Genomic DNA, 27,170 nt, shown 5'->3' with positions numbered 1-27,170 from the left:
TTTGAGGTGTCTTGGCGCACCCTTGTTCATGTATCAACTCCATGCTCTCCTCTAGTCTGAGAGCAGCTCTCGCTCAATCAACTCCAAAAGATGTAGAGCTCATTGCCCGCCATCTGGGCACCAGTCCGGCGCCGTGTTCCGCCCTTTTCTCTGCCCCGCCTGGCCAAACTGATGAGCCCACAACTTGTGAAAACCATTTCCTTACAGTCTCGATCCAGCAAGATGTGCCTGAGGATGGCAAGGTGGACAATCGCGGCGAACTGTTTATCTTCGCAATCGAGATATTGGTTTTTACTACTGCGAACCTCACCACCGTGTTTGTTTCCAAGGCCGATTCAACTGGATATCTGTACCGGCTGAAACTTCCACCAACTGCGAAATCGTTGATGCGTAGTATTTCAACTACGTTCCTATCGCATCTTCTTTCAGCGCTTCAGAGACCCGGTATTAGACTTGTTCTCTCTCTTTTTGCTCGCGCACAGAACCAATACCTCTTTCCGGGCAGTGTAGAGAATCCGGGAAAACACATTTTAGATGATCGAGGGTTGGTCAAATGGTGGTGCCGCGTGGTGGACCCCATCCTTAGACGCCACGAACCTGAGGCAAAGGTCGATGTGAATGGTCACATAGCAGAAGAGGAGAAGAACCGGGATACTGAATCGAAGACCACATCAGCAACGGCGTATCTAATTGTACCAGGTTGCGACAAGTTCGAGACCAGGACCTTCTTCCCTCCATCTACAAAATTGGATCTCCAGACCCGACCGCGCTGGCTCAATTCATATCCCCTACATCAAATATGTGGATCGCAAACCGCACCGCCCCGTTGCCAAGTCCCACGTTTTCCAGATGACCCGAAAGCGCGTTTCCTTTTGGACCTCGATGACGAAGTCTCTGATATTACGAATGACACAAGCACCGGACAATGGCGCAGTATCAAGACCATAGATCAATTCTGGGAGATGATGGCCTACAGACAAGAGTGCTCTTCTGGAAGATTGGTTGGGTTCTTATGGGTGGTCATAAATCCTCCTGGACTTTTAAACTCTGTTCCAATGGTGTCCTCAGCATCTGAAAACGATCAAACCACCCCCAACATCAACTCAACGTCTAGTAACAATGCCACTGCCAAAGCGGAAATCGCACCGTCTTTAGTTTTAGATTCAAAGCAGACTGGGCAAGTTAGGAACTCGACTACAGAAGAGTGCCAAACCCATGAGCGGAAAGAAAGTACTGTAAGGTCGCTGCCAAAAAATGATGTCATGGCTAGAGATCCACCAACAAACTCAACCAGCCCCGCTTCTGTCGAAAATTCCACTGATGAAATAAAATTGAACGACAAAGATTACCACGATCTTATGAACCTGCTCGTTGAACTCGACTTTGACAACGAGAAAGCAGCCATCGAAAGCACTAACTCTTGGATTCTTAAGCTCTCCACCATAATTGGTCGAAACGATCATGGAGAAAAGGTGGTTGGGGAATGTGAACCCCAGTCTGTTGAAAAATCCACACCACAACCTGCAGACGCCTCGAACCTGTTAAGTGGAGGATTGATCAGGAAGCGGAAAAAGGATGCTGGAGATACTGGCATTCCAGGCGCGGATGGCTTGGACGCTGACCGTTCTTCCGTCGCGGCTACGTTTGAATGCAATAATGACAGGGAACAGCCATCAACAAGTAGCAGCCTGCCAATGACGACTCCAACGATTAACGTTCTCGATGCAACTATAATTAGGAAAAAGAAGAAACGAGGAGAATTTTAAAGTGATTTATTTTTATGATTCTTATTGCACTATTATTTGTGACATCTTGCAACATATTGTTTCGCTTCCCTTTTATTTTTTAGGGGTGGCCTTTCCGGCTATAGACAAATCAATCTGGGTGGTTGAACAAGAAAGAGAGTGGAATGAGTTCCTCGGGTTGGCAAGTCAACATTGACAAGGATTATTGCCAGTGCCACTCTGTTCACTGGCTAGGGCCCAGGTACTAAATCAAACCCATAAGCGCATATCCGACGCCTACGTCTACCAATTGTCAGCGCATGTACCAAGCTTTGTGGACATTCGGCATGCCAACGGATCACTATGCTATCAACAATGCATTCTTATACATTGTTTCCTGGAAAAAAGTCTATCATAAAAGTGTGCCACCAGAACGTACGCAAGCGCAACAAAACAAAAAGCAAAAGGTATAACCAACGCCATTCGCCCCTTTTCGCATACCTGACACTATGTACGAATTATGACAGATAAACGGACCAAAAAAAATAATCTCATTAAAAATTCCTCGTATTGGCACGATCGCCGGTGCGGAAGCCGCTCGTCGCTGCACCGCCGGAAAAGTCGAAACCATTATGCAACCTTCCATTATCATGATTCCCAGGAGAGGCACGTTGACCGTCGCTGGAACCATCCTCGGAAACAACTGTGAAGTCGATACGTTTCTGGATCTTATTATCATTGCCGTTGTACCGCTGGGTCGAATCCGCATTCCCATTGGTGCTCCTATTTTTATTGTTTTTCATCTCCTGCATGTTGTACTCCTCTATAATCCTCTCCTCGCTCTCGCTGAACGTTGTATTCGGGATAGGGTTTGCAGTAGGAGGGCCGCGGCCCCGTCTATTGCTGCTATTAAAGCCGCTACTACCACCAAAAGTGCGCAGGTCCTTTGGTGTTTCGTTGCCCGTCCTCTTACTCGAGCGCATTGAAGTGATTAGGGAACCAAAGACACTAGATAACCAGCGCTTCATGAGGGGGAAAATCATTGGCAAATTCGTTGTTACTACCGCAACGAAAGTTTCGCGGACGGCCCATGACCCGGCTGACTGTGCGCCATTGACTGGATCCTATTTTCGTATGTCAGAGTACCGGATTTCCGAAATATCTTGTCCGGCGAGAATATCGACTTACTATTACGATCATTACAACTCGCAGGACGGCGCAGGCCATGACGAGCAATCCTCCGCTAAATAGGATTGTCAACCCTACTTTCTTCAGGGGTTTGATACTCGATTGCCAAAGCATGGGAATCGGTATGCTAAGCAGGTACATATCTGTGGTAACGTTGAGCCCGAGGAAGACCCAAATGATCTGGTTCGAAATGGCGGGTTGACAAACGTCTGGCAAGAGTAAATCGATAAGTCAGCCGCTTGGGTGTTTTTCTTGAGTCTGAAGGAACTCCATACTTCCAGGATCTGGATATATCTGCCAGTTTTTGTGGAAAGGGCGGCATGCAAGGAAGAGATTCAGAACCACAGCGACCCAACTGGCGACGATGAAGCCAAAACCAATGTATATTCGGATCCGGTACGAGCGATTTAAGCCAAGCTATTATTTTTCTTCGAGTCAGACGCAAGAACTGGTGAATGTACCTCGGAGGCTCGTACCGTCAATCTCATGTAAAGCACCAGCAGCGACGCTTTGAGCGACCATAGCAATATCCCATAGGACGTCCACCCGCATATCTGGATTTTGGAGCCTATAACTCTGCACAGAATATGAGTCCCGTTTGAGTTGTCTGCTAGTGATTTAGTTAGGTCACTTACCTTAGGCGGTGCTCTGGACTGCCAGGGGACAGAGCCGCCCGCTGTTCGTCCGTCATGCCATTGTTGGCAAGCCCTTTGGCTACATTTCCGACAGAATATGCGAGAGCAGTTTCAATAGTGTAGAATGTCTGTTGTAGACGGACATTAGCTATTGAATACATGGAGAAATAAGCGAATTACGAGCTTTAGAGGCGAGAAAACATACAGCTCCGACCAAAACCAGGTAATCGTCCGGTTGAAGGCCTTTGAACCCGACAGCGGTCACCCGGGCATATGTCCTAATACCAGTCACCAGAATTGCAACCGCGAGGAGGGTCCAGGCTTCAGTGGAAAAGCTATGGAAGGCTGCTTCTGCCGCAGCAGCAGCGGCAGCAGCAGCGGGATCAGATGGAGGAGGTAGCGACATGACGTTTAGAGGTTGCAGAAGGAAGAAATTTCGTTACTTGCATAAATGCATTAGGGCAGAGGGGTGACGAACATACACAGCCAGAGGAAGAGATAATGAGGGAGGCCGCAGTGTTCCTACTTTATTTCCTGCCAAAATTGATATGCACTGCCCTTTGTCACTGTTCTCAATTGATCAATCACTCATCAGAAACATTTCAGGAACTGTGAAATCTCCCTCTGGCAGGATGGAATTTCTTTGCAGTTATGATCGACACAAAAGTCAGCGAGAGCAGTTTTCGGTTCCTCATGGTAGGTCCACGAGGAGTTAATAAAACCAAGTATTTTAGCCCGGCTCACGCCACGCGAACCTAGTTTTTGATGGCCTCTCAAAAACTCAAACTCAATTCTTACACGGGTGGGTGTGGGGGAGGAAAAGGGGGGGGAATGGAATAGGCCTGGGGGCCAGTTGATCTGACGAGTATGTCCGCACGGATTAGAAAAACAAGCAGATAAGTGGCAAAAAAAATAAATAAACAAATACACATATACGGCGTAGCAATTCCCATCTTTGATCGGGTCAGTTGTTTTATTCATGAAAATGCGGCAATAATGGGTGGCATATGCAAAGACGGACCGCACAACTTTCACAATTATTACTCTGTATTCTTGTGAGTGAGTGATAATGATTATCCCTTGTCACAGCACATGGAGTTTTTTGTCCTGGCCCACAGCGGTTTGTCAAATTGGCATCCCTGCACAGAGAACCACCTCACCTTGCGAGACGGCGGAAGGCTGGCCGTTTCCGCTGCATAGTTCTGTATAGCACTAACTGGAAGTGGCTGTTAGCACTGCTGTTTGTTACATCCGTCAGGTAGTTTCTACAAGGATATGCCGCACAAAATTAGCCAGGTGGTGCCACGCTTGTGCTAGGCGCTGTTTGACCCACCGAGCCTACAGGGGTTGAAAATCACGGCAAGACAGAAGGATAAGACAATGTCTTTGGATTTGAGGACTGTGGGCGCTTTTGGTCTGTGGATGCCAGTCGACTGATTATGCTGTTGTATCCGCATGGATTATCGCTGACTTGGTGCATTTCCCGTTCCATCATCCCTGGCCGTTGCAGTGACCGTTGACTGATTCGCGGTTGTCAAGCTTCCAAGGACCACTGGACTAGTCGTGGGTTCAATCCCATTAGCTCTATTAGCTCAGGGACGAAACACTCCCTGCTGGCTAATTGGAAGGAGCCCACCGCTCTGGATACAGTTGGTGAAGACCTGCATACCATACCGACCGGCCAGACCAAGGTCATCTCATGAGACTTTCTCCTTGGCAGTTTTTGGTGTCAGTGTCGTGTTACCAGAGAATACTCTTGCTGCCACGACGTCCCTGATTCTTCAGCTCTTCCAACTTTTCTATACTGACAAGTTCCTTTCAGCTGGCAGACCCTGGGACACAACGCCTTTGTCATTAAAGAGGCTATCTGAACGACCGTGCCGCGGCCAACACTGGCCCAATGATGGAGACGCTTGACTGCGCGGTTGTAGGCGCCGGTAAGCACACTTCTATTTGACCCTAACTAGAAGCGAACTCCCTTGGTTTTGTTTCCGATGGACGTGGTTGAAGACCGCGCTGAACAATTTTTTTTGTCATGCAGGGTGGTATGGCCTGGGTGCCGCAAAGCAGTATCACTGCACAAATCCGGACGATTCTCTAGCTATCTTCGAATCCGAATCCTCACTTGGGGGAACATGGGGCGACAAACGCTTATACCCGCTTCTGAAGAGCAACAATCTCTTCGGGACGTACGAATATCCAGATTTCCCTATGGACACAGAGACATTTGGTGTTAAACCACGCCAACATATCCCTGGAGAAGTCATCAATGCGTATCTCAAGGCATACGCGGCCAAGTTTGGTATTACTGACCTGATCCGTCTCCAGACCAAGGTCATCGTGGCAGAGCACCAGGACACGGGTGCCGGAGGTTGGATATTGACCGTTGTAAATTCGAAGCAGGAAGAGTCGCAGGTTTTTGTGCGCCGGCTCATTCTCGCGACGGGGATGACTTCTGAGGCATTCTTGCCGCATTTTGACGGCCAGGAGACATTCGGCGGGCCAATATTCCATAATAAGCATTTCATGCTGAATAGAGATACTTTGGAAACAGCGAAGTCTGTTACAATTTTGGGTGCTACCAAGTCGGCTTGGGACGCGGCGTATGCTTATGCCACGGCGGGGGTGAAAGTCAATTGGGTAATCCGGGGTATGTGCTATGTACTGCAATAAGATTGACTGATTAATCCGGACGACTAACATGAGAATATTAGCAAGTGGACGTGGGCCATGTTGGATGTCACCCCCGTTTGTGACGCCACTGAAGAAATGGATAGAAAAGCTCGCAAGTACGTGTGGAACCTGCGCGCATCACCTCAAGGCTTTCTACAGTATTGTGCTAATATCTTTACATAGATGTACGCGTCCTGACCTGGTTTAGCCCCTGCATTTTCAGTGAAGCGGGTGGTTACAGTGGCATCCGCAACTTCCTCCACGGCACTGCTATCGGCCGAGCCATCGTCAACGGGTTTTGGAACGTACTTGGCGGAGATGTAATAGCACTCGGGGAATTCGACAAACACCCAGAAACCGCGAAACTAAAGCCATGGACTCACCCCATGTTCACAGGGACCAGCTTCAGCATCTTCAACTATGACACTGACTTTTTCGACATGATCAGGAATGGCGACAAAATCTCGATCCACGTGGGTGAAGTACACCGCCTGAGCCCTGGTAAGGTGCATCTGACCGACGGTACAGAGCTGGAATCAGATGCCTTCCTCGCCGTTACCGGATGGAAACATGTGCCACCCATGAAGTTCCTTCCTGAGGGAATCGATAAGGAGATAGGACTCCCGCACGCCCGTTCCTCGGACGCCCCAGCAGAAGACCTCGCAAACCAACTTGATCTCATCGAACGTGCTGACAAAGAGATTTTCGAGCGCTATCCGCGGCTCAAAGACCAGCCAGTCTGGAACAAGAATTACGTCCCGCTGACATCTCAGGAGGGGATCGACACAAAGGATGAAATAACGCCCTGGACGCCGCTGACGCCCTATATGCTGCATCACTTCATCGTACCGCCGTCGGAGCGTTTCCTGAAGCTCCGCGATGTGGCAGTTGTCGGTATGGTCAGCAACTTCAGCAACATCATCACGGCGCATCTACAGGGTCTGTGGGTCAGCGCCTACTTCTCTGGGCTCCTGGCGAATGATCCCGCGGCGGCGATCGGCGACGAAGAAAAGATGCGCGCACTACGGTATCAGACAGTGCTGCATAACCGATTTGGCAAATGGCGGTATCCCACGGACTGGGGCGATAAAGCTCCCAGCTTTATCTTCGATGCAGTACCGTACCTTGACATGCTGATGCGCGACATGGGGCTCGAACCGCGCCGGAAGAGAGGGCTTATGGCGGAGATGTGGGATCCATATGGTCCTGAGGATTATCGGAATCTCAATGATGAGTGGCAACGAAAGTACGCAAAAGCTAAAAGTGTCATTTAGCGCTGCGTTAGGACATGCAAGGGACCTCGATGCCTCGAGGTGGGTGGACAGATTGGATGGACATTGGACGACGCGCGAGGCTTTCCATTTGCAGCCTAGCGTGACGTTGCGGTTGACTCCGGGCCGAGTTCTGGCTGTGGGGCCGGGCCGTATCAGACCAACCCCCGAGAGTAGCAAATATCAATAGCATGCATCAGCAGCACCCAGCCAACCCGAGCAACGCGCGGAACCTGCGTTGGTATGTCTAGCTTGCGAAAGGCCGCCGTTGCGGCTCCAATGTTGTTTTATTTTCACACTTAACTCCTTTCACACCCTTTCTCGTTTATTTTCTCATCATCTCTAAAAATCCAGTATATACACCATGCTTGATTATCAATAGTGCATTCACATGTTTATTATCACTGTCATGCAGCTCTCAAGCTAACTACTCTCAACCCTTTTTTAAGACTCTCACAGCAAGAAAGAATCTACGCTGCTTATGTGCGAACACGGCGCACGAGCTACGTGGCTGAACCTGAAGCTAGGAGGCGGATTTTGCAAGAATTCTGGCACGAAATCTCCACCCAGTTGAATCCCCTTTCTTGCCTAGTTTGCCAAGTACTTTGTGAGTTTTAATAACCATCAAGCCATAAAAGCACACTGTTAAATTGCCTGGTAGACAGTTATTTTGATGTATTATATATAGTAGTGGGCTGGGTATATGTTAATCTGATGTCGAATCTCAAGATAGGGGGAACGGTGCTATGAAGGTGAAGAGAATGATGCCGTATATGAGGTCAGTAAGCCTACCGTGTATTTAGTCTCATGAAAGCCCTTATGTAGTGAACAAGAATTGGAATGAGCTCATTTCAAAAGTCATGCAATTACAGATGCTACACCAAGGGTGGTGACACTTTTTTTTTTTCTTCTAATATCTGGGAAAATGCTACTGTCGTGGTTACAAGCTGCCGGGTCCGGGCTGTAACCACTAGGCCACAAAGCCAATAAAACGGCTGACTCCTCGCCAGCTGCGCTCAGTACCCATTCTTATACAGCGTAGTGGTGGCTTGCCTACTGCTGGCGCCCGGGAGTGGTCAGATTCTCAATTACTAAAGCGCCATACAGTACTCCGTACGGAGTACGGAGTATATGTCGGAGGTTGTGGTGTGGATTATAATCTGTGAGACACGTGACTGCCGTAAGCAAATCAATCAACCAATCATCCATTATTATCTCAATATTTCACATGATCTAGTATTCGACTCAAGTATTTGAATATTCATTATTCGTATTCCATGCTCACACGGCAGGCTGAAGCCGACCTGGGGGAGGAAACATGCGCAATATTTGGCGGTTAGCGTGGTGAGGCGTCTTTAGGGTTATCTTAGAGCACTGATCTGCCATAGGAGCGCTTACAGCGTATTGCGATTTGCGAAGGTTGAAGCTTGCATGGTTTGATGTGGAGTGAGTTGAAGGCGCCTTTTTTAGTTGAACTGTATCCATCCTGGCGGAGTCCCTTCTGAACCTAACGACGTTTCAACTTGTTTGAGAGCCTTCGGCGGGGCGCGCGACCAGCGAGCTTCCTCTTCACAATCTCATCGTCTGGCCGTGAGGGACAATTAGCGTACGTACCTACTCTTGATGCTAGGATGGTCCTGACTTTTTATTATTGCCTTGATATTGCCCAATCCGCGCCGGAACTTCAGATATGGGTCAAACCAAGGTGGTGAAACGAAGCAAAAATTCTTGGGAAATAGAAGACACCTGGATCCCGAGTCCTTGGGGACCATGACGTATTTTGAAGAGTTGAAGTGGCGCCGGTAGTTGTTAGGTTTAGTATTATTGTCAAGTCTTGAACCCGATTTCTTGACAAAGAGCGCATGTGCAGATCTCCACGAGACGCCGCAAAAAGCTAGCAATTTAATAGGATAAGTGTTCTTCTGGTCTTCATCCCAACCTTCTAATATGATAACTCCAACACCGTTCTCAAGAGGAACAGCAATATCTCAGGGGGGAACTGAAATCAATAGTCGCGTTTAACCAGCTGAGATGGCTACGCATAAACCAAGCATGTAATCGTCAATAACCCCCAAATTCTATAGTTAAATAGATATGTAACTCTTGCCACCTATCTAAATAAATCAGCGTATCAAACTAATTTCGCCGCGTCCACCACCCACCCCTCTTCTGTGCTGCAAACATATCAATCCAAATCTCCCTTACTAGGCAATCTTCGCAAGAAGCCCTTTCGGCCAGCGCCGGACACTGTAATTTCTAGCTTCGTCCAAGAAAAGGAGAGCAAGACCAAAAGCAACCGGGAGGGCAAAGTACTCTGCCGGCACTGTTGTGGTTGCGACGGTGTTTTGGAGGCCCGGGATATAACAGACTGAATTTTGTTGGTGGGCCTACTACTGTAAGCGATCTTTTAGAGTTTTATGGAACCAAAGGCGCAAGGATAACAATATGAGGTTAAGGGAAACGGTCGGGGTTAGGCCAAGGGGGAAGAGGGATTCGAAGCAAAAAAAAAAAAAAGAAAAGAAAAGAAAAGAACGTACATATGAACACTATAGTTACACAAGGCCCATACCATGGCTATAAAGATGGATGGGTTCTTGGACTGCTTTTTGAAAATTGGTGGCTGCTGGAAGATGCTTAGACGCCTGGTGCGGACGGTGAGGAGGTTAAAAAATTGCATCACCACCAAATTGACGAACTAGATCGAGGAGGCCTTATTGGTTATCTCGACAACGTACTTGGGGTCGTATTCGGGAGCTAAATTGCCGTATTTCAGCGCCAGGGCGCTAAAAGGAATACCCCGTCTCTACAGACATGCAAGAAATGGGGAATGGTTTCAGTACGAAATTCATTTTCAGGTTATCAGTTGAATGAGTCGAATAGGTGTTGCGCGACATACCTCCATATACCAAAATGCCATGATAAAAGAAAGGGCGCATTCATAGACGCCGACAAATCCATAGGCATGGAGTATGAGCTTGGTGTTCACCAGGCGATCCTTCCTTGGAACACGGGGTGGTCGAAGGAGCACATCAGCTTCCGGCTTCTCGTATGCCAGGGTGATGGCACCAGCAGCGTCCGTAAAGAGACTGTTTTATATCAATATCCTAGACCAGAGTTTAGATATCACAGGTATACCTGGGCTCACCAGATGATAATCTGATGTTATCATTAATTAGCGAGGGAAAGCTTTTGCGGAATCTCTGAAGCATACCATTAGAAATGAAGACAGAACCTGCGGAACACCAAGAGCGACATTCGCCATAACCGGCCCTAGTATACAACGTCAGTGGAGAATCAAAATATAGCTTTCCGTGGGGAATACTTACAAAACTCGCTAAAGCTGCCAGCCGGAAGAAGGTAGAGAATAGTCTTTTTCAAGTTATCTACACCCATTAGCGGTTTGTCTTCAAAGGAAATAGAACTGCCCGAACTTACCAAAGACCACACGCCCATATTTAACAGCTTCAACAATTGCAGCAAAGGAATCCAGTAGCACCATGTCCTCTGCCTCTATAGCAATATCGGAACCACTACCAAGAGCAACACCCACATGGGCTTCCTTCAAGGCCGGGGCATCATTGACACCATCGCCTGTCATAGCTACGATATTCTCACGTGCCTAGAATTCTTTAACAATTCGAAGCTTCTGTTCTGGTGTGGTACGCGCGAAAACGATTTCCTGGTAGTTGCAGAGTTGTTCCCATTGGTTTTCATTGAGAGTTATCAGCTCAGGACCACTTATAACAATTGACCGAAAGTTTTGCAACTTCTCTGGTGAAAATACGAAATCACGATCGAGCTCTGTGGCTCCGTGAATAAGAGGTCGAGTAGTTTTTATAATTCCACAGTCAATAGCGATTGAGTGCGCAGTAAGTTTGAAGTCTCCTGTCACCTATTATTATGTATGTCAGATATGCCCCGAATATGTCTAACAATAGAGACATGGGAAATACTACCATCATTAAGCGAATGCCAGCAGTACGTAGTGTTTGAATGACACTAGGTATCTCGTCTCTCTGTTTGTTAAAAGAGTGAGAATGTTGCGAATATAGACCATGGATAGAACATCAAGTTCTTACAATTGGATCTATTATTAGACCAAGAAGTCCCACGAAAGTCAAACCCTCCTTAGCTTCTCTCACCACAGCTTTTTCGGTATTTGAGGACGACAGCAGGTGGTCAGCACTTGGCCTAAGTGTTTTTTGCGCAACAAGAATTACGCGTTTGCCCATGAGTGACCATTTGTTCTTGACCGATTCGATGTGTGTTAAATCCACGCTCGAAAGGGGCTTAACGGTGCCATCCTTTTGAACTACACTGCTGCATCTCGGAATCAGGACATCTGGCGCCCCTTTAATATAAAGCCTAAGACAGGTTAGTTGGTGATGTTAAACCATACCAAAGTAGTGTTACGTACATATCTTCAACATCTGCATGCAACGAGTGCATTATACGAATCATGGATTTGTTCCGGCTGTTGAAGGCGAGCTCAAAACCTTTTTCGTATCACTTCGTAGCCTATTGACGGATCCCAATGATTCTGAGAAACGCAGAATAGCTTGATCTGTCGGATCACCATACATTTTCATTTTGTCAGGTGGATAGCTGAGTGTTGACGTATCAAACTCCGCTGCATTGCGCAAACCTCCTACTCTACGTAGCTGATTCATTGAGCTACCAAATGAGACGTCGGTCTCTTCCCTCCCGTGGTTAGCTATACGCGCAGCTTCTTCGGTGTATTCCTCCGCACCAGTGTAACAATCAGTCACAAACATCTCATTCTAGAAGCACAATATATTAGAAGATATCAAAAAACAACTAAAGTTCGAGGATCCGCCTACCTTCGTTAAATTTCCAGTTTTATCTGTGCAGATGACGGAAACAGAGCCAAGAGTTTCGACCGTTGCGAGGGATTTTATTTTTCTTCATAATATTTGCTCCGATGGTGAGGCTCAAGGCGACAGCAACAGGAAGCCCTTCCGGTACGAAGGCAATTCCCACCGAGACGCAGCTGACAATAAGAAGGGGGAGATTGATCCAATCAGTATGATCTCTCCGCAACTAGGCAGCCCTAGATAGCCGTTAGTATAGAAATCGTACGAAGAAGAACTAAGGGAACTTGCCACAAGACTACAACTAGTACAACTACAGTAATAATAATACCAACGATAACCAAGACAAAGCGCAGTATTTTCTTCTGCAATGGGGTGAATTCGTGTCGAGGTTTATTGGCCAGTTGAGCTATTCGTCCAAACACTGTATTGTCTCCTGTAGCGACACAAACACCTGTTGCGCTACCAGAAACACAGTGGGTGCCCTGAAGTCCGATATTACGTGTTTCGAGATAGTTTTTGTCCGTAGAATCAACAGTCCCCTGAGCAGGTTCAGACTCCCCTACAATTTCATTAATTAGAATTACAAATAGGCAATCATGGAATTTTGGGTATGACTTTACCAGTAAGGATTGAACGATCAAACTTGGCATCGGACGACACCTCAATAAAACGCAAGTCTGATGGGAGTTTGTTTCCTTGTTTTATTTTGACGACATCACCAGGAACAAGTTCGGTCGCTGTCGTCCACTCCTGCCCGTTTTCCCGAACGACCATACACTCGTCTGGAAGCATGGTGGTAATCGAAGCCATTACTCTAGAAGAGGACCAATCCTGCCAGGCATTGAACGCCGCTTGGATAACAAAGACAGAGGCGAGGACAATAGCAAGTGCAAGATTCGCGAGGGCAGGAGGATCTCCGAGTGGTTTCCATGCGATGAAGACAAGAATACAACCTATAAACAATAAAAGGCCAAAACCACCAAACACATAGGCCATGAGCTTTCGAAACAGGCCGGACGGCGGTGGGGTGGGCTGGTTTTTCCCATATTCCGATGTGCGTCGAGCGACTTGTTCAGCAGAGAGCCCCTGAGAGGATGAAGTTGAGAATCTTCGGAATAGCTCGTCGGCAGAGAGCAAATGCCAATCTAACTGCTCCAGATCTATTGCTCGTTAAATAGGGCAACAGAGAAAAAATCATAAGTTAAGATGTAAATTAAGACTTACCACGAATATGTTTCGCATCTCTCTTGTTCAGTTCACCTGCCTTTGAGTCTTCGTTGATATTGTACGATCTGAATTGTGCATGCTGTTATGAGATTGATTGAGCTCCGGGCAAGACAGGGATAATAACGAACAGGGACCGGTAAGTAATTGGAAGTACTGTCTCTGGAGCTGCCACTCTACTGTGAGTACTGCGAATTGACATAGAGGAACTTGACACAGCGCGATGGAGAGTACGTCTCGGAGGTTTGGAAAAAGGTTGTGTCTCGTCCGCAATGCGGACGCGAGGGTCTTCGTTCTTGTCACTCATTCTCCGTAGTGTATCAAGTGTTCAAAACAATTTCAAATAGCAAGGATAGGAAGATTGAAAACAATGTTAGGAGCAGGGGCCGATGCATGTCCTTTTATAATAGATGGCATACAGGTTTCGGAAAATATTCGAGCCCTCAAGGGACCCCTTTTCCACCCCATTTGATAATAATGAACCTTGAATCACGGCCGATCCTTCAGGTGTGCAGCTCGGCAATAGGAATGGCCTTTCCCATCCAAAAGATAAGAAATACAAAAGGCAGAAATTGCCCCCAAGGGAAAACAGCATGCAACATCCGGCTACCAAGGGATAGGTTGTAGAGACCCATTGGGGCTGAGCTTCACCTATGCGGGAGAAGAGCAAAAAATAAATGCCTCATAGTCCAAGCGGGAAAACAAACATACGACAAGGACCTGAAGCACTGTGGAAAGCTGATACTATGTGACGAAGGATAGGAACAAAAGCAAAGAATTTCTCGGACGTAATATCCCATCGTAGTGGTTGTTAGATAGAATGCAAGACTTTCCTTGGTTGCGAGAAGCAACTGGACACTGACGAAGTGCTAATAGAGCGTAAAAATCAAAACAAATTTCCGTATTCAGCCTCAATGCCCCCCAGCCCAAAGAAACATAGCACCAAGCACTGAATAAGTCGTCATAGCCAAAAAGAGAGAGTTGATACACGTGCCAGAAGATTAGAACAAAAACAGGGGGCGGATAGCCAGAAGTTGGGTGCAGTAATTTACCCATTAATATCTCAAATAAAATCAACTGTCGTCAAATATCGTGCCGCATAAGCTTCTGCCGGCGATTAAATCATTTGTACCATTGGTTGCGATATTTTGGACCTTCTTTTTCTCCTGCACTTCGCGAGGTATATAGGCATCTTTCACGAAAGTAAGGGTAAAACATAATCGTGAATGAGAGAAATAATAAGGACGGTCACTCCCAGATCCCTTCCTCACTGGACTGCTTGAGCAACGAGTTCGAGAGACATGACATTGCCTGAGCGCAAAAGTAAGATGAGATAAATTGGTCCGGACAACAAGGGCAGCTCCCGGTGAAACCCGCCAATTTGGGATGTTGTCCTGTGAGATTGAGATATTTAAATATGGAATAACGTTTGCCACAAATCAAAATTGCCACAGCTTCTGGATCCTTGCCAGCTCGAGCTTATCCGATTCTCCTTCTAGGATAGCTAGTAACGGAGTTACTTTTCGTAATTCATATATCTTTCCATAATCAAACTTCGATGAACATGCGTACGAGTGCCTAAGGCATGCAATCCAATTTTAACCTTGTTTCTCGCCTTGATGCAATCACCCGGGCTTCTCATTGGCTTGTGAGTGTATCTACCAATGCATTGGGATCAATGTAAACGGCCCTATCTAATATTAGACACCAAGGAAATCAGCACAGTAAAACACGAGTAGAGGTGCTAAGTCGAAGAAGTCCACGCAAAATGGCAGGGAAGAACAGCTGAAAAGGCTTATCTTCCAAAGTTCCTTGGCATCTAATCCCCCCATGAGTAGCCCTACTCACACTATATAGTTGGATGCCAAAAGTTGACATAAATTATTGAGTCTTGTCTAGACCGGGTCAGCGTGTTTTGTCTGCAGGAGATATCCAGCAATCACAATTTAACCTATCATGCCAGAGCCTGCAGAATGTAAGCAACTCTCTGAATATGTGATGAGTATGCCCCACCGCACTGTTCATACTGAGTGGGACGTAAGGTATGGTATTGATGATATAGTTAATGATTTGGCGGAAGAGAGTGAGGGAGGGGTTTGCTAGATGTCTGAAACTAGCTTCGCGCCTCAGCCCCATAGTGCCCCGAGCGTGCGCTTAAGGCTCGAGCTCCACTCTCCCCAGTTTTCCATCTCCATCTTGTTCGGTGCTGAACACACAGCTATGCTAACAAGCTACCTCAGTCCCACCAGAACTGGATCATACACACCGTCATGTATGAGCTAGACTTGTGGTGTGTGTCGCCTCGTGCCGAAATGCATAGCCACCACGAGCGTGCCTGATCGAAACTATATTACTATGAGCGATTTTCCTGCACACCCAAGCATCCGTCATCGATTTGATAGTGAACCTCGAATAATCCTGAGAAGCCCCAGGCCAGCCCGATTGCTTGAACGCAGCAGTCTGAGCTGACGTAGCTTATGATTATTTTGAAAATGTTTGCCGCTCCTTTTTCCTGCTCCTTGTGATAACCCATTTGACGTTTCGCTTTGATACGACGGGGACTTATGCTTTTCGTAACCACTCAGCAATAGACATCAGACTTTGCACATGCTATCGGGACAAGTTGTCTTCCCTCTGTCGATCTTTATATCCGAAAATTAAAGAGGGCTGTGGAATTGGCAACAGGAAAAAGGGACCACTTGGTTCATGGTGATGGGGAATCTCCAAGATAAAGCAAACAACACAGGAAGCACCAAAGTCGAGAGCTTTAAAACACAATGTCTGAAGCGACGTGGAGACGTCAATTCATAGGTACTCCGTACATCCAACCATAATGGTGTTGAGATACCCCACACTGAGACAAATGCAACCAAGGCTACCCGGCCCTTAGTGGCAGTTTCTCACGATGTTTCTTGAGTCATATACTTCTCTCTTTAACACCAGCTCTAGCCTCATGCAAAAGCAAATGTGCTGCTCATACCTGCTGGGAAGGACAGATATTCATTGGCGTCCAAGTTCCTTTGGTAATGCTTAGAACTGCTGGCCTAAGAAAAAAAAAAAAAAAAAAAAAAAAAAAAAAAGGTAGCTCTCCATAGCTCCGTTCAACGCTTAGCCACAGTATTGAGAGCTTGATATCTGTTGCATGACGATCGATTCTTCCAAAAATTTCTTCAAAAATCAGTGCGTCCATCCTTCACCTTGTCCTTATCAACACTGACTTCACTGACAGCCGTGAAGCAGAGGATCAGTCAGCTCCTGATTGAGCTGGGCTGTGCTATGCGGGTCCACTGAAAATTCGTCGACCTCAGTGCTTGTGAAGCCGACCACTTCAAGCTGGACGGTATGGACTTAATCCGCTTGCAATCGATGGTAGGATTCACAGGGAAGCCTATAGGTATCACGACGGGCTCTTTGAAGTTCTAAACAGTTGACCCCGTGCGACATAGGCATAGTGGATCTTAACGATCCTACCTAGACAGCCAGGTTTGGAAACTGGGTGCACAATCTCCCTAGTATACTTTTCGTCAGATCTGTTTCAAGAAAAATCGAAGATACCTAACGATTATCCACGGATTTAAGTCCCAGGGTCCACTTGTATAATTCCCGGATCATCACGCAATCAACCTTATGAACTTAACACTATACAGCTCCCCGGCTCGTCTCGATACAAAATCATTCTAAGGCCAACCCGATCTGGCAATAACATACCCTAAAATTACTCCTCACCGCCATACAATATAAAGATATTCCAGGGCGAGGACTTCTATACCGCAATTCCTCTCGATATTCAGGTGCATCGGCTCGTTATGATATTCAACGTGCGATGGGTGCCCTTACTCCTCTGCACACTCCATGGACTCGGGGCTTCAGTCCAAGACTGAATCAATAACTAGAGGAAATGTTACAGAGGTTTTGGTACTCCATAATTTATGGGTTTTCCATTGCGCCACAACCGCCAAGTCGACAATGTCGTAGGCTGTGATTCGGCCAAACGTGCGAGTGCCCACTTGAAATGATAGTGTATTCATTTTGCCCGCAGTACCCCGGTGTGACACCGCATCGGTCTTTGGGTGCATTGCGCTTCACAATCCCATTGTTAGGCTGTATGGTTTGCGAGCGGTAGCGCAATAACAAGGCCATTGTTGGGATGTTGGGACCTGCATTGAAGGTCAATATTTCAACCTAAACTTGAGAAAGTTGTTTCGCGACTCTGTAGGACATATTTCTTTGTCCTATTTCTTCACAACCCTTGCCGTTGATTCAAGGACTTCATGGGTTCCGAGTGCGTTTTGAGGTCTTGTAACATAACATCTATGTACAACTTTGATAATCTTCATAGGTCAAAGTGAAGTAAGTAAATACACGGACCTGGGAGTGCATACACTGTATTATTTGTTGATGATCAGTTTATTCCCTCGCCTTCACCGCTCCAAACATCACCACCCCTCTCAGGATAGAACGATTTAGCTTGGTCAGGTAGTTTTTCGACAGGCCTAGCACAAATGTAGAAACACACAAAAGTCGTTCTCCACTGGTAGTGGAGTTGTTTGTATTCCGGCACATCCGCAGATCGAGAGAGAGTCATCACAAGGCTCATGGTTGTCGAATAAAAATAAAAAAAAAGAGAATGGAACGCATTAATCAGCATCCGGCCCCAAGTGAGGTGTGTGTTGGTCGGATTAAATATTTAAATATTTAACTCCACGCCCAACCCCCCCCTCCAACACCAGCTCTCTTTTTCCCTCTTTTTTCATTCTTTCTTTTTACTCCCCCTTTGCTGGGGCGCAAATCTGTCCTGCTTTGGCCTTCTCCCTTTCTCGCTCTCTTCTGTTCCCTTCAAGTATGCACCCGTCGTTGCCTGTGTCCTGGCATTCCTCTCCCAGCTGCGCATCCAATACCCCTCCGCCGTCCCCTCCTTAATACAAATACTCTGTTTTGTGTCAAGCGTCCTTGTAGTCAGCAGCCTCATGCAGGCAGATCGAACGGCGGCGGGCTTCTCCAATTCCGATTCTCCTGTTGCTATTGCTATCAGCAATGGATTGCAGCTGCAGCAGGGGCCATCTCAGCCCTGGTTAATTGCGGCCAGTTGGGCGGCTGTCATCTGGTACCTGATTGTGACCTTTGTGATTCTCGTGGGATGGATTCGACTGTGAGCTTAGATTTTTTCGTATACTGTTTTGAATAGAGATTTAAATTTGACTGGCGCTAGATAGCCTTTGAAATGTACGCGCTGACGAGCAGGATTTCCCAACCTGATATCTAGACAAAAGAATTTCTCCTCCCGCCCAAAAAAATCCTTCTCCGCCTCACTTCGCCCTTTTCAAGTCAGTCATGTCACCATCATCCGGCCCGTCAAGGATCTCGAGCCCTGCCTCTACGAGTGTCTGGCTGCTAGTTTCCGTCAGGAGTATCCGAAGGATAAGCTTACGATATACCTCTGCATTGCGACCAAAACTGATCCGGCATATGCTACGTTGAAACAATTATTGGAGGACTTCCCAGACGCAGATGCTCGGATTTTAGTTGAGGAGGAAAGTGATGATGGTGACCGGCTGGGACCCAACCCGAAAATCAGGAATATGAGCCGTGCATATAACGAAGCAAAGGGTGATATTGTGTGGATTGTGGATTGCAATGTTTGGATGGGAAAAGGTGTTTGTGGCAGAATGGTGGATAGCCTGTGCGGAATAGTTGCGGAGGATGGCTCTGTCGGCAAGCAGTACAGATTCGCGCATCAAATGCCCATCGCGGTCGATTTAGGAAATGGAGAACCGTCAATGAGAAGCGCGGATGAGAGCCAGGACTTGTTACATCAGGACTACGACTCTGTCAGCCTCCCGACTGCAGAGATGAAAAGTAAGGGAAAGCCATCTTTCCTAGCCACAGCAGGAGGTCGTCTAGAGGAACTTTTCCTCTCATCCTCCCATTCTAAATTCTACTCCGCAATCAACACTATCGTCATCGCCCCTTGCGCCGTTGGTAAATCAACCATGTTCCGCCGCTCACATCTAGACTACCTCACTTCACCTGCCGTTGCAAAACCCCGCGCGCAACCCCGACGTCCCGGAATTGATTACTTCTCGGACAACATCTGCGAAGACCATCTCATCGGGGACTGTCTCTTCCAAGGGAAACCCCCCACTAGAGAAGGAGAGCGATGGGGTAGACACAAGTTAGTCTATGGTGATGTCGCCATCCAACCAGTAGCCCGCATGAGCGTCAAAGACTACATCCACCGGCGCATCCGCTGGCTCCGTGTGCGCAAGTTCACTGTGCTGCTCGCCACACTCGCCGAGCCAGGGACCGAATCGTTCCTCTGCTCCACTTATCTTGCCTTCGGACTTAGCAACCTCCTCCCTCGTTTCTTCCCGCAATATGCCACTTATCTAGGCACCTGGCGTGCGTTTTTTGCATTCTGGTCTATCAGCATCGCTTTCTGGGTCCTCATTGACTGGTTGCTCTATGTAACACTGCATTCCGCCACTGCCCTGGAAGTCGACGAACATACCCCGTCCTTCGCGCTCCCGCACCCCAGATTCGCTCATGCCAAGACTTGTCGCACTAGACGCCCGTTCCATGAGTGGTTCCTTGCCTGGTTGGGCAGGGAGGCTTTGGCATTGCCGATCTGGCTATGTGCGTTCTATGGCGGTTCAACGGTTGTCTGGAGGGATCACACGTTCCGTGTGGGGATGGATTTGGTTGCGACGAAGATCCCGGGGAAAATATCGCAGAATGACAACGACACCGGGGCGCTTCGGGGGACGAAGGATGGACAGAAGAGTGGCTATGGTGCTTTAAGCGATTCTGGTGGGAGAAGTACGAATGTACGCCAGCGAAGTCCTAAAACGCGCGGTTATGAACATAGGAATTGACTAGGAGAAATGTCTCAACCTCACCCAAGCCCGCTTCCCTCCTGATATTATCCTAGATAGCCTTCTTTGTTTTTGATTTTTTTTTTCTATTTATTTTGATAGACAATACCCAGATACAGCACCGGATACCATCGGTTCCTTGTGTTCGCCTTGCTTCTAAAGGCTGTTTTGTTTGTGGTCATCCTTCCACTGCATATTGGTGTATGTTTATCCATTGATTATCCCCGGGAATGGTTCGGCGAGTTTATTAGAATAATAGCCATATCTAACGAGATTAACGGGGCTAGCTATCTCATTTTGCTTCCAAGTTGATGCGTATACTTCTCCTGTAGGATTGGGTTGTTTCTTCCAGAGTCTTCTTGATCCCTCTATTCAAGGCAGAAATAAGCTTTCACCTCACATAATTTGCCTCATGCACTCAGTCATTAAAAAAACAAAACTCATATCCCCGAACACTCAATTACCACCCTCATCCCCATCCCCACTCCCACTAACACCCGCCCCTCTCTCCAACCCCTCACCCTCCTCACACCCCAACAACCACTCGACAACCTGCATGCCCTTCGAAATCGGCCTCCTAGCCTCGCCCTCTTCCTTATTCTCGGCTTCCCCAACCCCATTCATAGTCACTTCCACCTCTCCTTCTCCCTCCTTTTCATCATCAGCAGGTAACGAAGTCCACTCCGACCTCTCAGCGAGGAAGACGGCATCATGGCCCGCATTGTTTTTTGTAGTGATATCTGCGCCGGCATGGACGAGTGCTTTAACGCATTCCAAGTGCGTGTTTAGCGCCGCCCAGTGTAATGGGGTGTTGCCGGAGTTGTTCCGGTGGTTTATGATGGGGTTCACTGTTGTTGCTGCCCTTGCTGCGGGGTCTTGCGATGTGTGGGTGGATATTGTTGTTTGTGTTAGAGTCTGTGTAGGTGTATCGAGGAGGCTGAGGAGGTAATTGAGTGTTTCTGGTAATTTGGAGATTTTTTGTAAGTGGGTAAATCGCCCTTGGGGAACGCTATAGATAGAATTATATGGGGCGACTACATACCAATATTCCCATTCGCAGCCGGCCAATGCAACAAACACGCCCCCGTTCCCCCCTGGCTCTCGTCTTCCATGTCGATAGCAGACTGTATGATATCTAAGGAGGAACAGCCGTACTTCTGGCTGAGGCTCGTGATATCTGTCCGCAATGCGTCTACATCTCCTAGACGCGCGGAGTAGATGAGGTCGTCGATCTCTTCCAATGTAAGAGGCTTAGGCGTGGTTGCGCCGCCTAGTGTTTGGCCAGCTATAGTTGCCATGGTTTAGATGGTTTCTGATATTCTTTTTCAGTTTCCCTTGTAGGATATCTAGGAAATCCCCTTAAAAAGGAAAAGCAAAAAAAGTAGCGCAAGCCTTTTCGCTCCCTCCTGTATTTAACCTAGGTAATGTTAGACATGTAATATTGTTTGCACCATATCCCGCAGTTGATATCAGAATGGACGCGACGATGAGGGGTATCTTGAAAAATCTTCCAGGTTTGCTGAAAACACTGTGTAAATGACTATAACAACTTGATCCATGTTCAGATCTTGTTCCTGAACCAGGAAGACATTTAAGATATCCACCATATCTTCACATAACGGAGAATCAGGAAAGCAAGCTTCTTAAACGTAAATTTTGCTTGACCACAGCAGCGACCCTGAAGACGCGGACAGTTGAGAGCAAACCGGAAGCGATTCCCAGCACTGCAATTTTGGAACACGTGTAGAAATAATTACTTCATAAACAAAGCTCATGCTAAATCCGAGGTATGAAAAAAGAACATATTGTATGACGATCAAAAAATAAAATAAAAAGGTTGCTTGCTACACGGAGCTCTGCATCGCTAGGGAAATATGTACATATATTATGACTAGTGGACATCTCGCTATAGCGAAAGCGAAAACCACAGTAGCAGAGAAGGGAGACAATTCCAGATCAAAGGGAAAGAAAATTAACTTACTGATGATATACTCCGAACTTGTTCACACAAAAGAGGTCTCCTTTCTAATTTAAGGTGCTATTGTACATGTACAGTTACCCCCAATTTCTGAAAGTTAACAAAATCACAGAGACAAAATTAGCTGGCCAAATCACGTGATGAAAACAAAATGCTACCAGAACTGGACCAACAACAAACTTTAATTCAAAGAATGATAGAGTTGTGCTAAAGGCATATAGAGAATTAAGAGTTTAGTCTAGAGCATGATGGTTTTCGGCATTTAAGATCAGAAAATCAGCCCAGTCCGTCAGGTTATGAAACCACAGAGATTCGGCAATGGTATATAAGAGCTATCGCTACAACATTAGAAACAAATAAGTAATGGAAAAAAAAAAAAGCAAGAAAGTTTGAGGAAAGAAGTGCAATGGAGCCAGAACCGGATACCATAGCATCCGTCTGACATGAACATCATGTATATCCACGAAATATCCAACCCAACCTCTCATAAACGAAGCCAAGGAAAGAAAAAAGCACCACATAACTCCATAGAAGATGCCCAAAAAACCTCCGCTTGCACCGCTTGCACCGTATGTGCAATTGCATCCTGTCTTCCGTTTCCGATAAAAAAGCTAGGTCAATAAGGCGCGAGGATAGAGCTGGCGAGGAACAGAAGTCCAACCTCGCAAACCGAGAAAAGAAGACAAGCAAAAATGCCACAAGGTAAACCAGGAATCAATCCCTTAACCACGCTCTTCGTTTCTCCTCCTTCCTCTCCCTCCTCTTTTCCTTGAAAGCTTTCAGTTCCTTCTTAGTTAGTTTCTTCCCGCTCCGCTCGGCTTTGAGGCTCTTGCCATCATGGCTGTTGGCCGCCGCATCCACATCGAAATATGCATTCAGTTGTCTTTTACTTTTATTCTCGTCGTCGAAATACTCTTTAGCTAGTGCACCCGGCTGCCATTTGCCCGTGAACCGGTTGAACGTGCCTGTTGCTGTGTAGATGTAGTTCGGATCGGAGGAGTAAGCAGCGCCTGCGGCATCTAGCCCTTCTTGTTGTTGTTGTTGGGTCACCTGTGCGTAAGGCGCAGTGGGGTCATAGTCACCGTGGATTGCGGGATCATAACCGCCAGCCACCCGTGGTTTGATGGACTGTTGCTGTTGTGAGGATTGTGATGCGTCTGCTTGTTGTGTTTGTTGGTGTGTGTCAGGTACCCGGGGGTTCTCCCACTGCGACAGACCCGTGAACCGGTTATAAAAGTAATAAGCTTGTGCACTATCATCCCAAACTGGGTCCCACCCATCATCTTCTGTTTGACCAGGAGGCACTTCGTTGGGGAGGGGAGGTGGGAGATCTTCCTGCGGTAAGGGTGGAGCGGAGTTGTGTGGCTCTTCCCCGTCTGCTTCTTTTGCCTCCTCCTCCTGCCCCTCTTCCAGCTCCTCGCCTGGTTCCTTATCGTCCTTGTTATCCTCGTCCCCTAAAACGTCTTTCTGCTCTGCATCCTTCCTCGACCAATCCCTAGGAGACTTTGGAGAGGCTATTTCCGGTTGTGGTACGTCTTCCACGCGAGCAAGTAGCTCTCTGTCACCAACAGCGACGGAAGCGGCGTTTGAAGCCATTGTGTGTTAGCAACGCCCTATCCAAAAATGAACAAAGGAAATGGTTCATCAAGCTCAGGAGGTTGTGTATCACGGCGACATTGCATTAGAGGAATACAATGTCAAGATGTCGGGGGTCTCCGAATATATGCCTTTCAAAGCTCGCATTTTATCGCTGTATTCTGTTCGGCTTGTTTGAAAAAGGAAGCTTGGGGCTATAAATCACGTGATCGAAAAATTTTCCCGTTTTTAGGTTGGGCTCAAATAAAATAAACTTCGATACAACAATAATAACTATGCCATATTTATTTATCTATATATTTATATATCATAGTGCTCTAAATTCCCAATTAATATACTCTTTTCTTCGGTGCTACGCTAGGACACTCGTTCTCATCCAACGTTGCGAAAATAACATCCCGATAGCCCACCTTCACTGGTTCTGTCTCTTCGATCTGCCACGACAGGCTATGTTTCATGAATTGGGCATCATCTCGATCAGAGAAGTCCTCTCGGGCATGGCTACCTCGGCTCTCCTTCCTATCCAAGGCGCTTTTCGCCGTCTGCGCAGCACACGTGAGCAAATTCCTCATTTCCAATGTCTCGATCAAGTCAGAGTTCCAAATCAACGATTTATCTTTAACACAAACATCGTTTTTGAATGACTGTTCAACCTGCTGGACTCTAGAGACGCCGGAGGCGAGGGATTCTGCTGTTCGGAACACAGCGACATCAGATTGCATAGCTCTTTGCATATCCATGCGTAGTTCGGCGGTAAGTTTGCTTCCATCCGAAGTACGGATTCGCTCCATATCCTCGAAAGATGACATGCCGATATCTGCCGGAATTGAACCGTGCGACATTCCTTTCTCGTTATTTCCAGCAATGTGAGAGGCACACGCATGGCCAAATACGGCAATGTCGAGAAGGGAGTTGGCGCCCAGTCTATTCGCGCCGTGAACACTTACGCATGCGGCTTCTCCGGCCGAGTAAAGCCCGGAGACGGGGGTTTCCCTTCCGGTTGCAAGGTCCATATCTATAACTTGGCCCTTGTAGTTGGTAGGAATACCACCCATGCAATAATGGACTGTAGGGAGTACTGGAATAGGTTGTCGAGTTATATCAATACCCGCAAATATCGAGGCCGTCTCTGCAATTCCAGGGAGGCGCTCCAGAATCAGGTCCTTAGGCAGATGTGAGAGCTGCAGGTAAATATGATCCTTATTTGGACCAACACCTCTCCCATCTCTAATCTCTATGTTCATGGATCGTGCCACAACGTCTCTGCTTGCAAGGTCCTTGGCGGTTGGGGCATATCGTTCCATAAATCTCTCGCCTTCGGAGTTGAGTAAATAGCCTCCTTCTCCGCGTGCACCCTCTGTAATCAGGACACCTGCACCATATATTCCGCTTGGATGGAACTGAACAAATTCCATGTCCTGGAGGGGAAGACCTGCTCTGGATGCCATCGCACATCCGTCGCCCGTGCTGGTATGTGCAGAAGTACAGGAGAAATAGGCGCGTCCGTACCCGCCAGTGGCTATCGACTGATTAGCTGATGCATGACAAGAGTGATTAAGTAGTTACGAAACGTACCAAGAATCGTGTTCCTGCTGAATAGACGGTGCAGCGTTCCAGTTTCCATGTCAAGTGCGGTTACACCAACACACCGACCGTCCACCATCATAAGGTCCAAGGCGAAAAACTCGATTAGAAAGTTGCAATTATGCTACCAACCCATTAGCCGCGGATTGTACCACACATATGCATTTGAACCCAATCTAACCTTCAAGGCCTGTCCGTATAAAGTATGGAGCATTGCATGGCCTGTGCGATCCGCTGCGCATGCTGTCCGATAGGCCTGGCCGCCTGTGCCGTAATTCAAGGATTGTCCTCCAATCGGTCGCTGCAAACCCACCCTCTCGTTTAGTTTCGTTGAACCTCATGGACTGAACCTTTCAATTTTTAAAAATAATCCCACCTGATAAATCTTGCCCTCTGCAGTGCGGGAAAATGGCATTCCGTATCCTTCCAATTCAACAATGGTTTTAGGTGCTTCCTTACACATGTAATGCTAACGAGACATGTAAGCAAAATCATAGTACAGTTTTGAGGATATAGCAGACGAACGTACAATTGCGTCCTGGTCCCCTAGCCAATCCGAACCCTTAACTGTGTCATACATATGCCATCTCCAGTCGTCCTCTGTCATATTTCCAAGAGCAGCATTGATACCCCCCTGAGCAGCTACTGTGTGAGACCTTGTTGGAAACTACTTCATTCAAGACCAGCGTACGGACAAATTTTTGTTAGCGTTTTCTCCCATCTCATACCAAACAGACCATACTTCATGTCAAAGCCGGGGGATGGGGGGAATAGAAAGCTTCGACGAGTAGCTAAGGAAGAGTAAAATGACGCACCAATTTCGATATACACGCTGTCTCCAACCCACTTTCCGCAAGGCCAACGGCAGCCATAAGACCTGCTCCCCCTGCGCCAACGACAAGCGCACTAGTAAATGCATTAGCTGATATGATGCCTGGAGCAAGCTTCCAAACTGTCAGCGCATAGAACATACTCATATCTATGATCGATAATCTGCATGTCAGCCAGACAAATAATAGTCTTGGCCCGCGAAACGTTTGCTACAGCTGATAACGCCGGGGTCGAACAGAAAGTCCTCTTCCCTAGCCACTGTCTAGTAGGGCCTGCGATGCACTTTCGTCTATGTACATTTTCTTTGCTAGTATGTCGCGGTATCGATGTAGAGTATAGGCGCGATTGTGTTTGATACGAGTGGAGGAGTGATGGGGATGAGGTGAGTGTTCTCCTCAACAGTATGGGTGGTCGTGAAAGCATCGTCACCGTTCGTCTCATCAAGCGCGTAGGGTTAGATGCAAGTGAAACTAGCCTGTCCTTTTCAACTTCTACAAGTTGCAATTGGATTCCAATGCAACGTTATACTTGCTGTATTTCACGCAGGACAATCGTGCTCTACCAGAAGATTAAAGTCCCGATTCGAGGTAGGATTGGCAGCCGCCTAGCCTCTCAGCCTTTCCGGTAGAGATAGAAAGCACAGGGAACTATGAGGTAACGAAAAGGGTTGCTCCTTTAGCTGGGCTTCGAAATCTGCAGGATTGCCCACCCACCGCATAAAGCTAACTGAAATCTGGTTGGTAAAAGAAATCTAGACAG

At 47.2% G+C, this 27,170-nt stretch overlaps 10 protein-coding genes across 12 annotated transcripts; 3 read left to right on the top strand and 7 right to left on the bottom strand.

Moving 5' to 3' along the window:
• Nucleotides 1–41: 41 nt before the first annotated feature.
• Nucleotides 42–1,766, top strand: BDCG_04327 (DNA damage response protein Rtt109; the record flags this gene model as incomplete). The annotated part of the gene is made up of 1 exon (XM_045419983.1): nt 42–1,766. One exon carries the CDS (start codon nt 42–44, stop codon nt 1,764–1,766), a length of 1,725 nt encoding a protein of 574 aa, XP_045276177.1.
• Nucleotides 1,718–7,538, bottom strand: BDCG_04326 (uncharacterized protein). The gene is made up of 7 exons (XM_045419982.1): nt 7,180–7,538; nt 3,753–7,086; nt 3,548–3,675; nt 3,389–3,488; nt 3,188–3,329; nt 2,913–3,121; nt 1,718–2,848 (listed from the first exon to the last, which is right to left on the bottom strand). The coding sequence occupies exons 2-7, from the start codon at nt 3,951–3,953 to the stop codon at nt 2,279–2,281; spliced, it is 1,350 nt and encodes a 449-aa protein (XP_045276176.1). The 5' UTR covers nt 3,954–7,086; nt 7,180–7,538; the 3' UTR covers nt 1,718–2,278.
• On the top strand, nt 5,451–7,494 carry BDCG_04325 (uncharacterized protein; the record flags this gene model as incomplete). Its single annotated transcript, XM_045419981.1, has 4 exons — nt 5,451–5,484; nt 5,589–6,197; nt 6,262–6,336; nt 6,404–7,494. 4 exons carry the CDS (start codon nt 5,451–5,453, stop codon nt 7,492–7,494), a joined length of 1,809 nt encoding a protein of 602 aa, XP_045276175.1.
• Nucleotides 7,539–9,695: 2,157 nt separating the features above from the next.
• Nucleotides 9,696–11,940, bottom strand: BDCG_16921 (H+/K+-exchanging ATPase; the record flags this gene model as incomplete). The annotated part of the gene is made up of 12 exons (XM_045426099.1): nt 9,696–9,878; nt 10,061–10,133; nt 10,227–10,294; nt 10,388–10,577; nt 10,637–10,647; nt 10,703–10,761; nt 10,818–10,874; nt 10,927–11,110; nt 11,165–11,383; nt 11,445–11,507; nt 11,571–11,856; nt 11,909–11,940. The coding sequence occupies 12 exons, from the start codon at nt 11,938–11,940 to the stop codon at nt 9,696–9,698; spliced, it is 1,425 nt and encodes a 474-aa protein (XP_045280840.1).
• Nucleotides 11,941–11,948: 8 nt separating this feature from the next.
• On the bottom strand, nt 11,949–13,861 carry BDCG_16920 (H+/K+-exchanging ATPase; the record flags this gene model as incomplete). The annotated part of the gene is made up of 7 exons (XM_045426098.1): nt 13,682–13,861; nt 13,591–13,618; nt 12,942–13,486; nt 12,655–12,880; nt 12,493–12,562; nt 12,333–12,414; nt 11,949–12,272 (listed from the first exon to the last, which is right to left on the bottom strand). The coding sequence occupies exons 3-7, from the start codon at nt 13,320–13,322 to the stop codon at nt 11,949–11,951; spliced, it is 1,083 nt and encodes a 360-aa protein (XP_045280839.1). The 5' UTR covers nt 13,323–13,486; nt 13,591–13,618; nt 13,682–13,861.
• Nucleotides 13,862–15,757: 1,896 nt separating this feature from the next.
• BDCG_04321 (ceramide glucosyltransferase) lies at nt 15,758–22,022 on the top strand. Of its 3 annotated transcripts, none has more exons than XM_045419977.1 (4): nt 15,758–16,044; nt 16,136–16,730; nt 16,788–18,699; nt 18,814–22,022. In XM_045419977.1, the coding sequence occupies exons 3-4, from the start codon at nt 18,518–18,520 to the stop codon at nt 20,420–20,422; spliced, it is 1,791 nt and encodes a 596-aa protein (XP_045276173.1). In that variant the 5' UTR covers nt 15,758–16,044; nt 16,136–16,730; nt 16,788–18,517; the 3' UTR covers nt 20,423–22,022. The 3 variants fall into 3 exon arrangements, with proteins under 3 accessions (XP_045276173.1, XP_045280838.1, XP_045280837.1); XM_045419979.1 differs by having other exon boundaries at nt 16,791–18,699; nt 18,814–21,943; XM_045419978.1 differs by having other exon boundaries at nt 16,142–18,699; nt 18,814–21,943.
• BDCG_04322 (uncharacterized protein) lies at nt 16,597–18,162 on the bottom strand. The gene has a single exon (XM_045419980.1). The coding sequence runs from the start codon at nt 17,688–17,690 to the stop codon at nt 17,478–17,480; it is 213 nt and encodes a 70-aa protein (XP_045276174.1). The 5' UTR covers nt 17,691–18,162; the 3' UTR covers nt 16,597–17,477.
• Nucleotides 20,879–21,720, bottom strand: BDCG_04320 (ankyrin repeat protein; the record flags this gene model as incomplete). Its single annotated transcript, XM_045419976.1, has 2 exons — nt 20,879–21,381; nt 21,465–21,720. 2 exons carry the CDS (start codon nt 21,718–21,720, stop codon nt 20,879–20,881), a joined length of 759 nt encoding a protein of 252 aa, XP_045276172.1.
• A 1,092-nt stretch (nt 22,023–23,114) lies between the features above and the next one.
• BDCG_04319 (WW domain-containing protein) lies at nt 23,115–23,996 on the bottom strand (the record flags this gene model as incomplete). The annotated part of the gene is made up of 1 exon (XM_045419975.1): nt 23,115–23,996. The coding sequence occupies one exon, from the start codon at nt 23,994–23,996 to the stop codon at nt 23,115–23,117; it is 882 nt and encodes a 293-aa protein (XP_045276171.1).
• Nucleotides 23,997–24,325: 329 nt separating this feature from the next.
• Nucleotides 24,326–26,579, bottom strand: BDCG_04318 (succinate dehydrogenase [ubiquinone] flavoprotein subunit, mitochondrial; the record flags this gene model as incomplete). Its single annotated transcript, XM_045419974.1, has 7 exons — nt 24,326–25,515; nt 25,572–25,704; nt 25,762–25,881; nt 25,957–26,049; nt 26,110–26,247; nt 26,396–26,486; nt 26,554–26,579. The coding sequence occupies 7 exons, from the start codon at nt 26,577–26,579 to the stop codon at nt 24,326–24,328; spliced, it is 1,791 nt and encodes a 596-aa protein (XP_045276170.1).
• Nucleotides 26,580–27,170: the final 591 nt, after the last annotated feature.

This window comes from Blastomyces dermatitidis (genome assembly GCF_000003525.1).
Source record: "Blastomyces dermatitidis ER-3 genomic scaffold supercont1.4, whole genome shotgun sequence".
In the NCBI taxonomy this organism is placed as follows: Eukaryota; Fungi; Ascomycota; class Eurotiomycetes; order Onygenales; family Ajellomycetaceae; genus Blastomyces; species Blastomyces dermatitidis.
The sequence above is the reverse complement of the archived record's forward strand: the minus strand, read 5'-3'. Positions and strand labels throughout refer to the sequence as shown.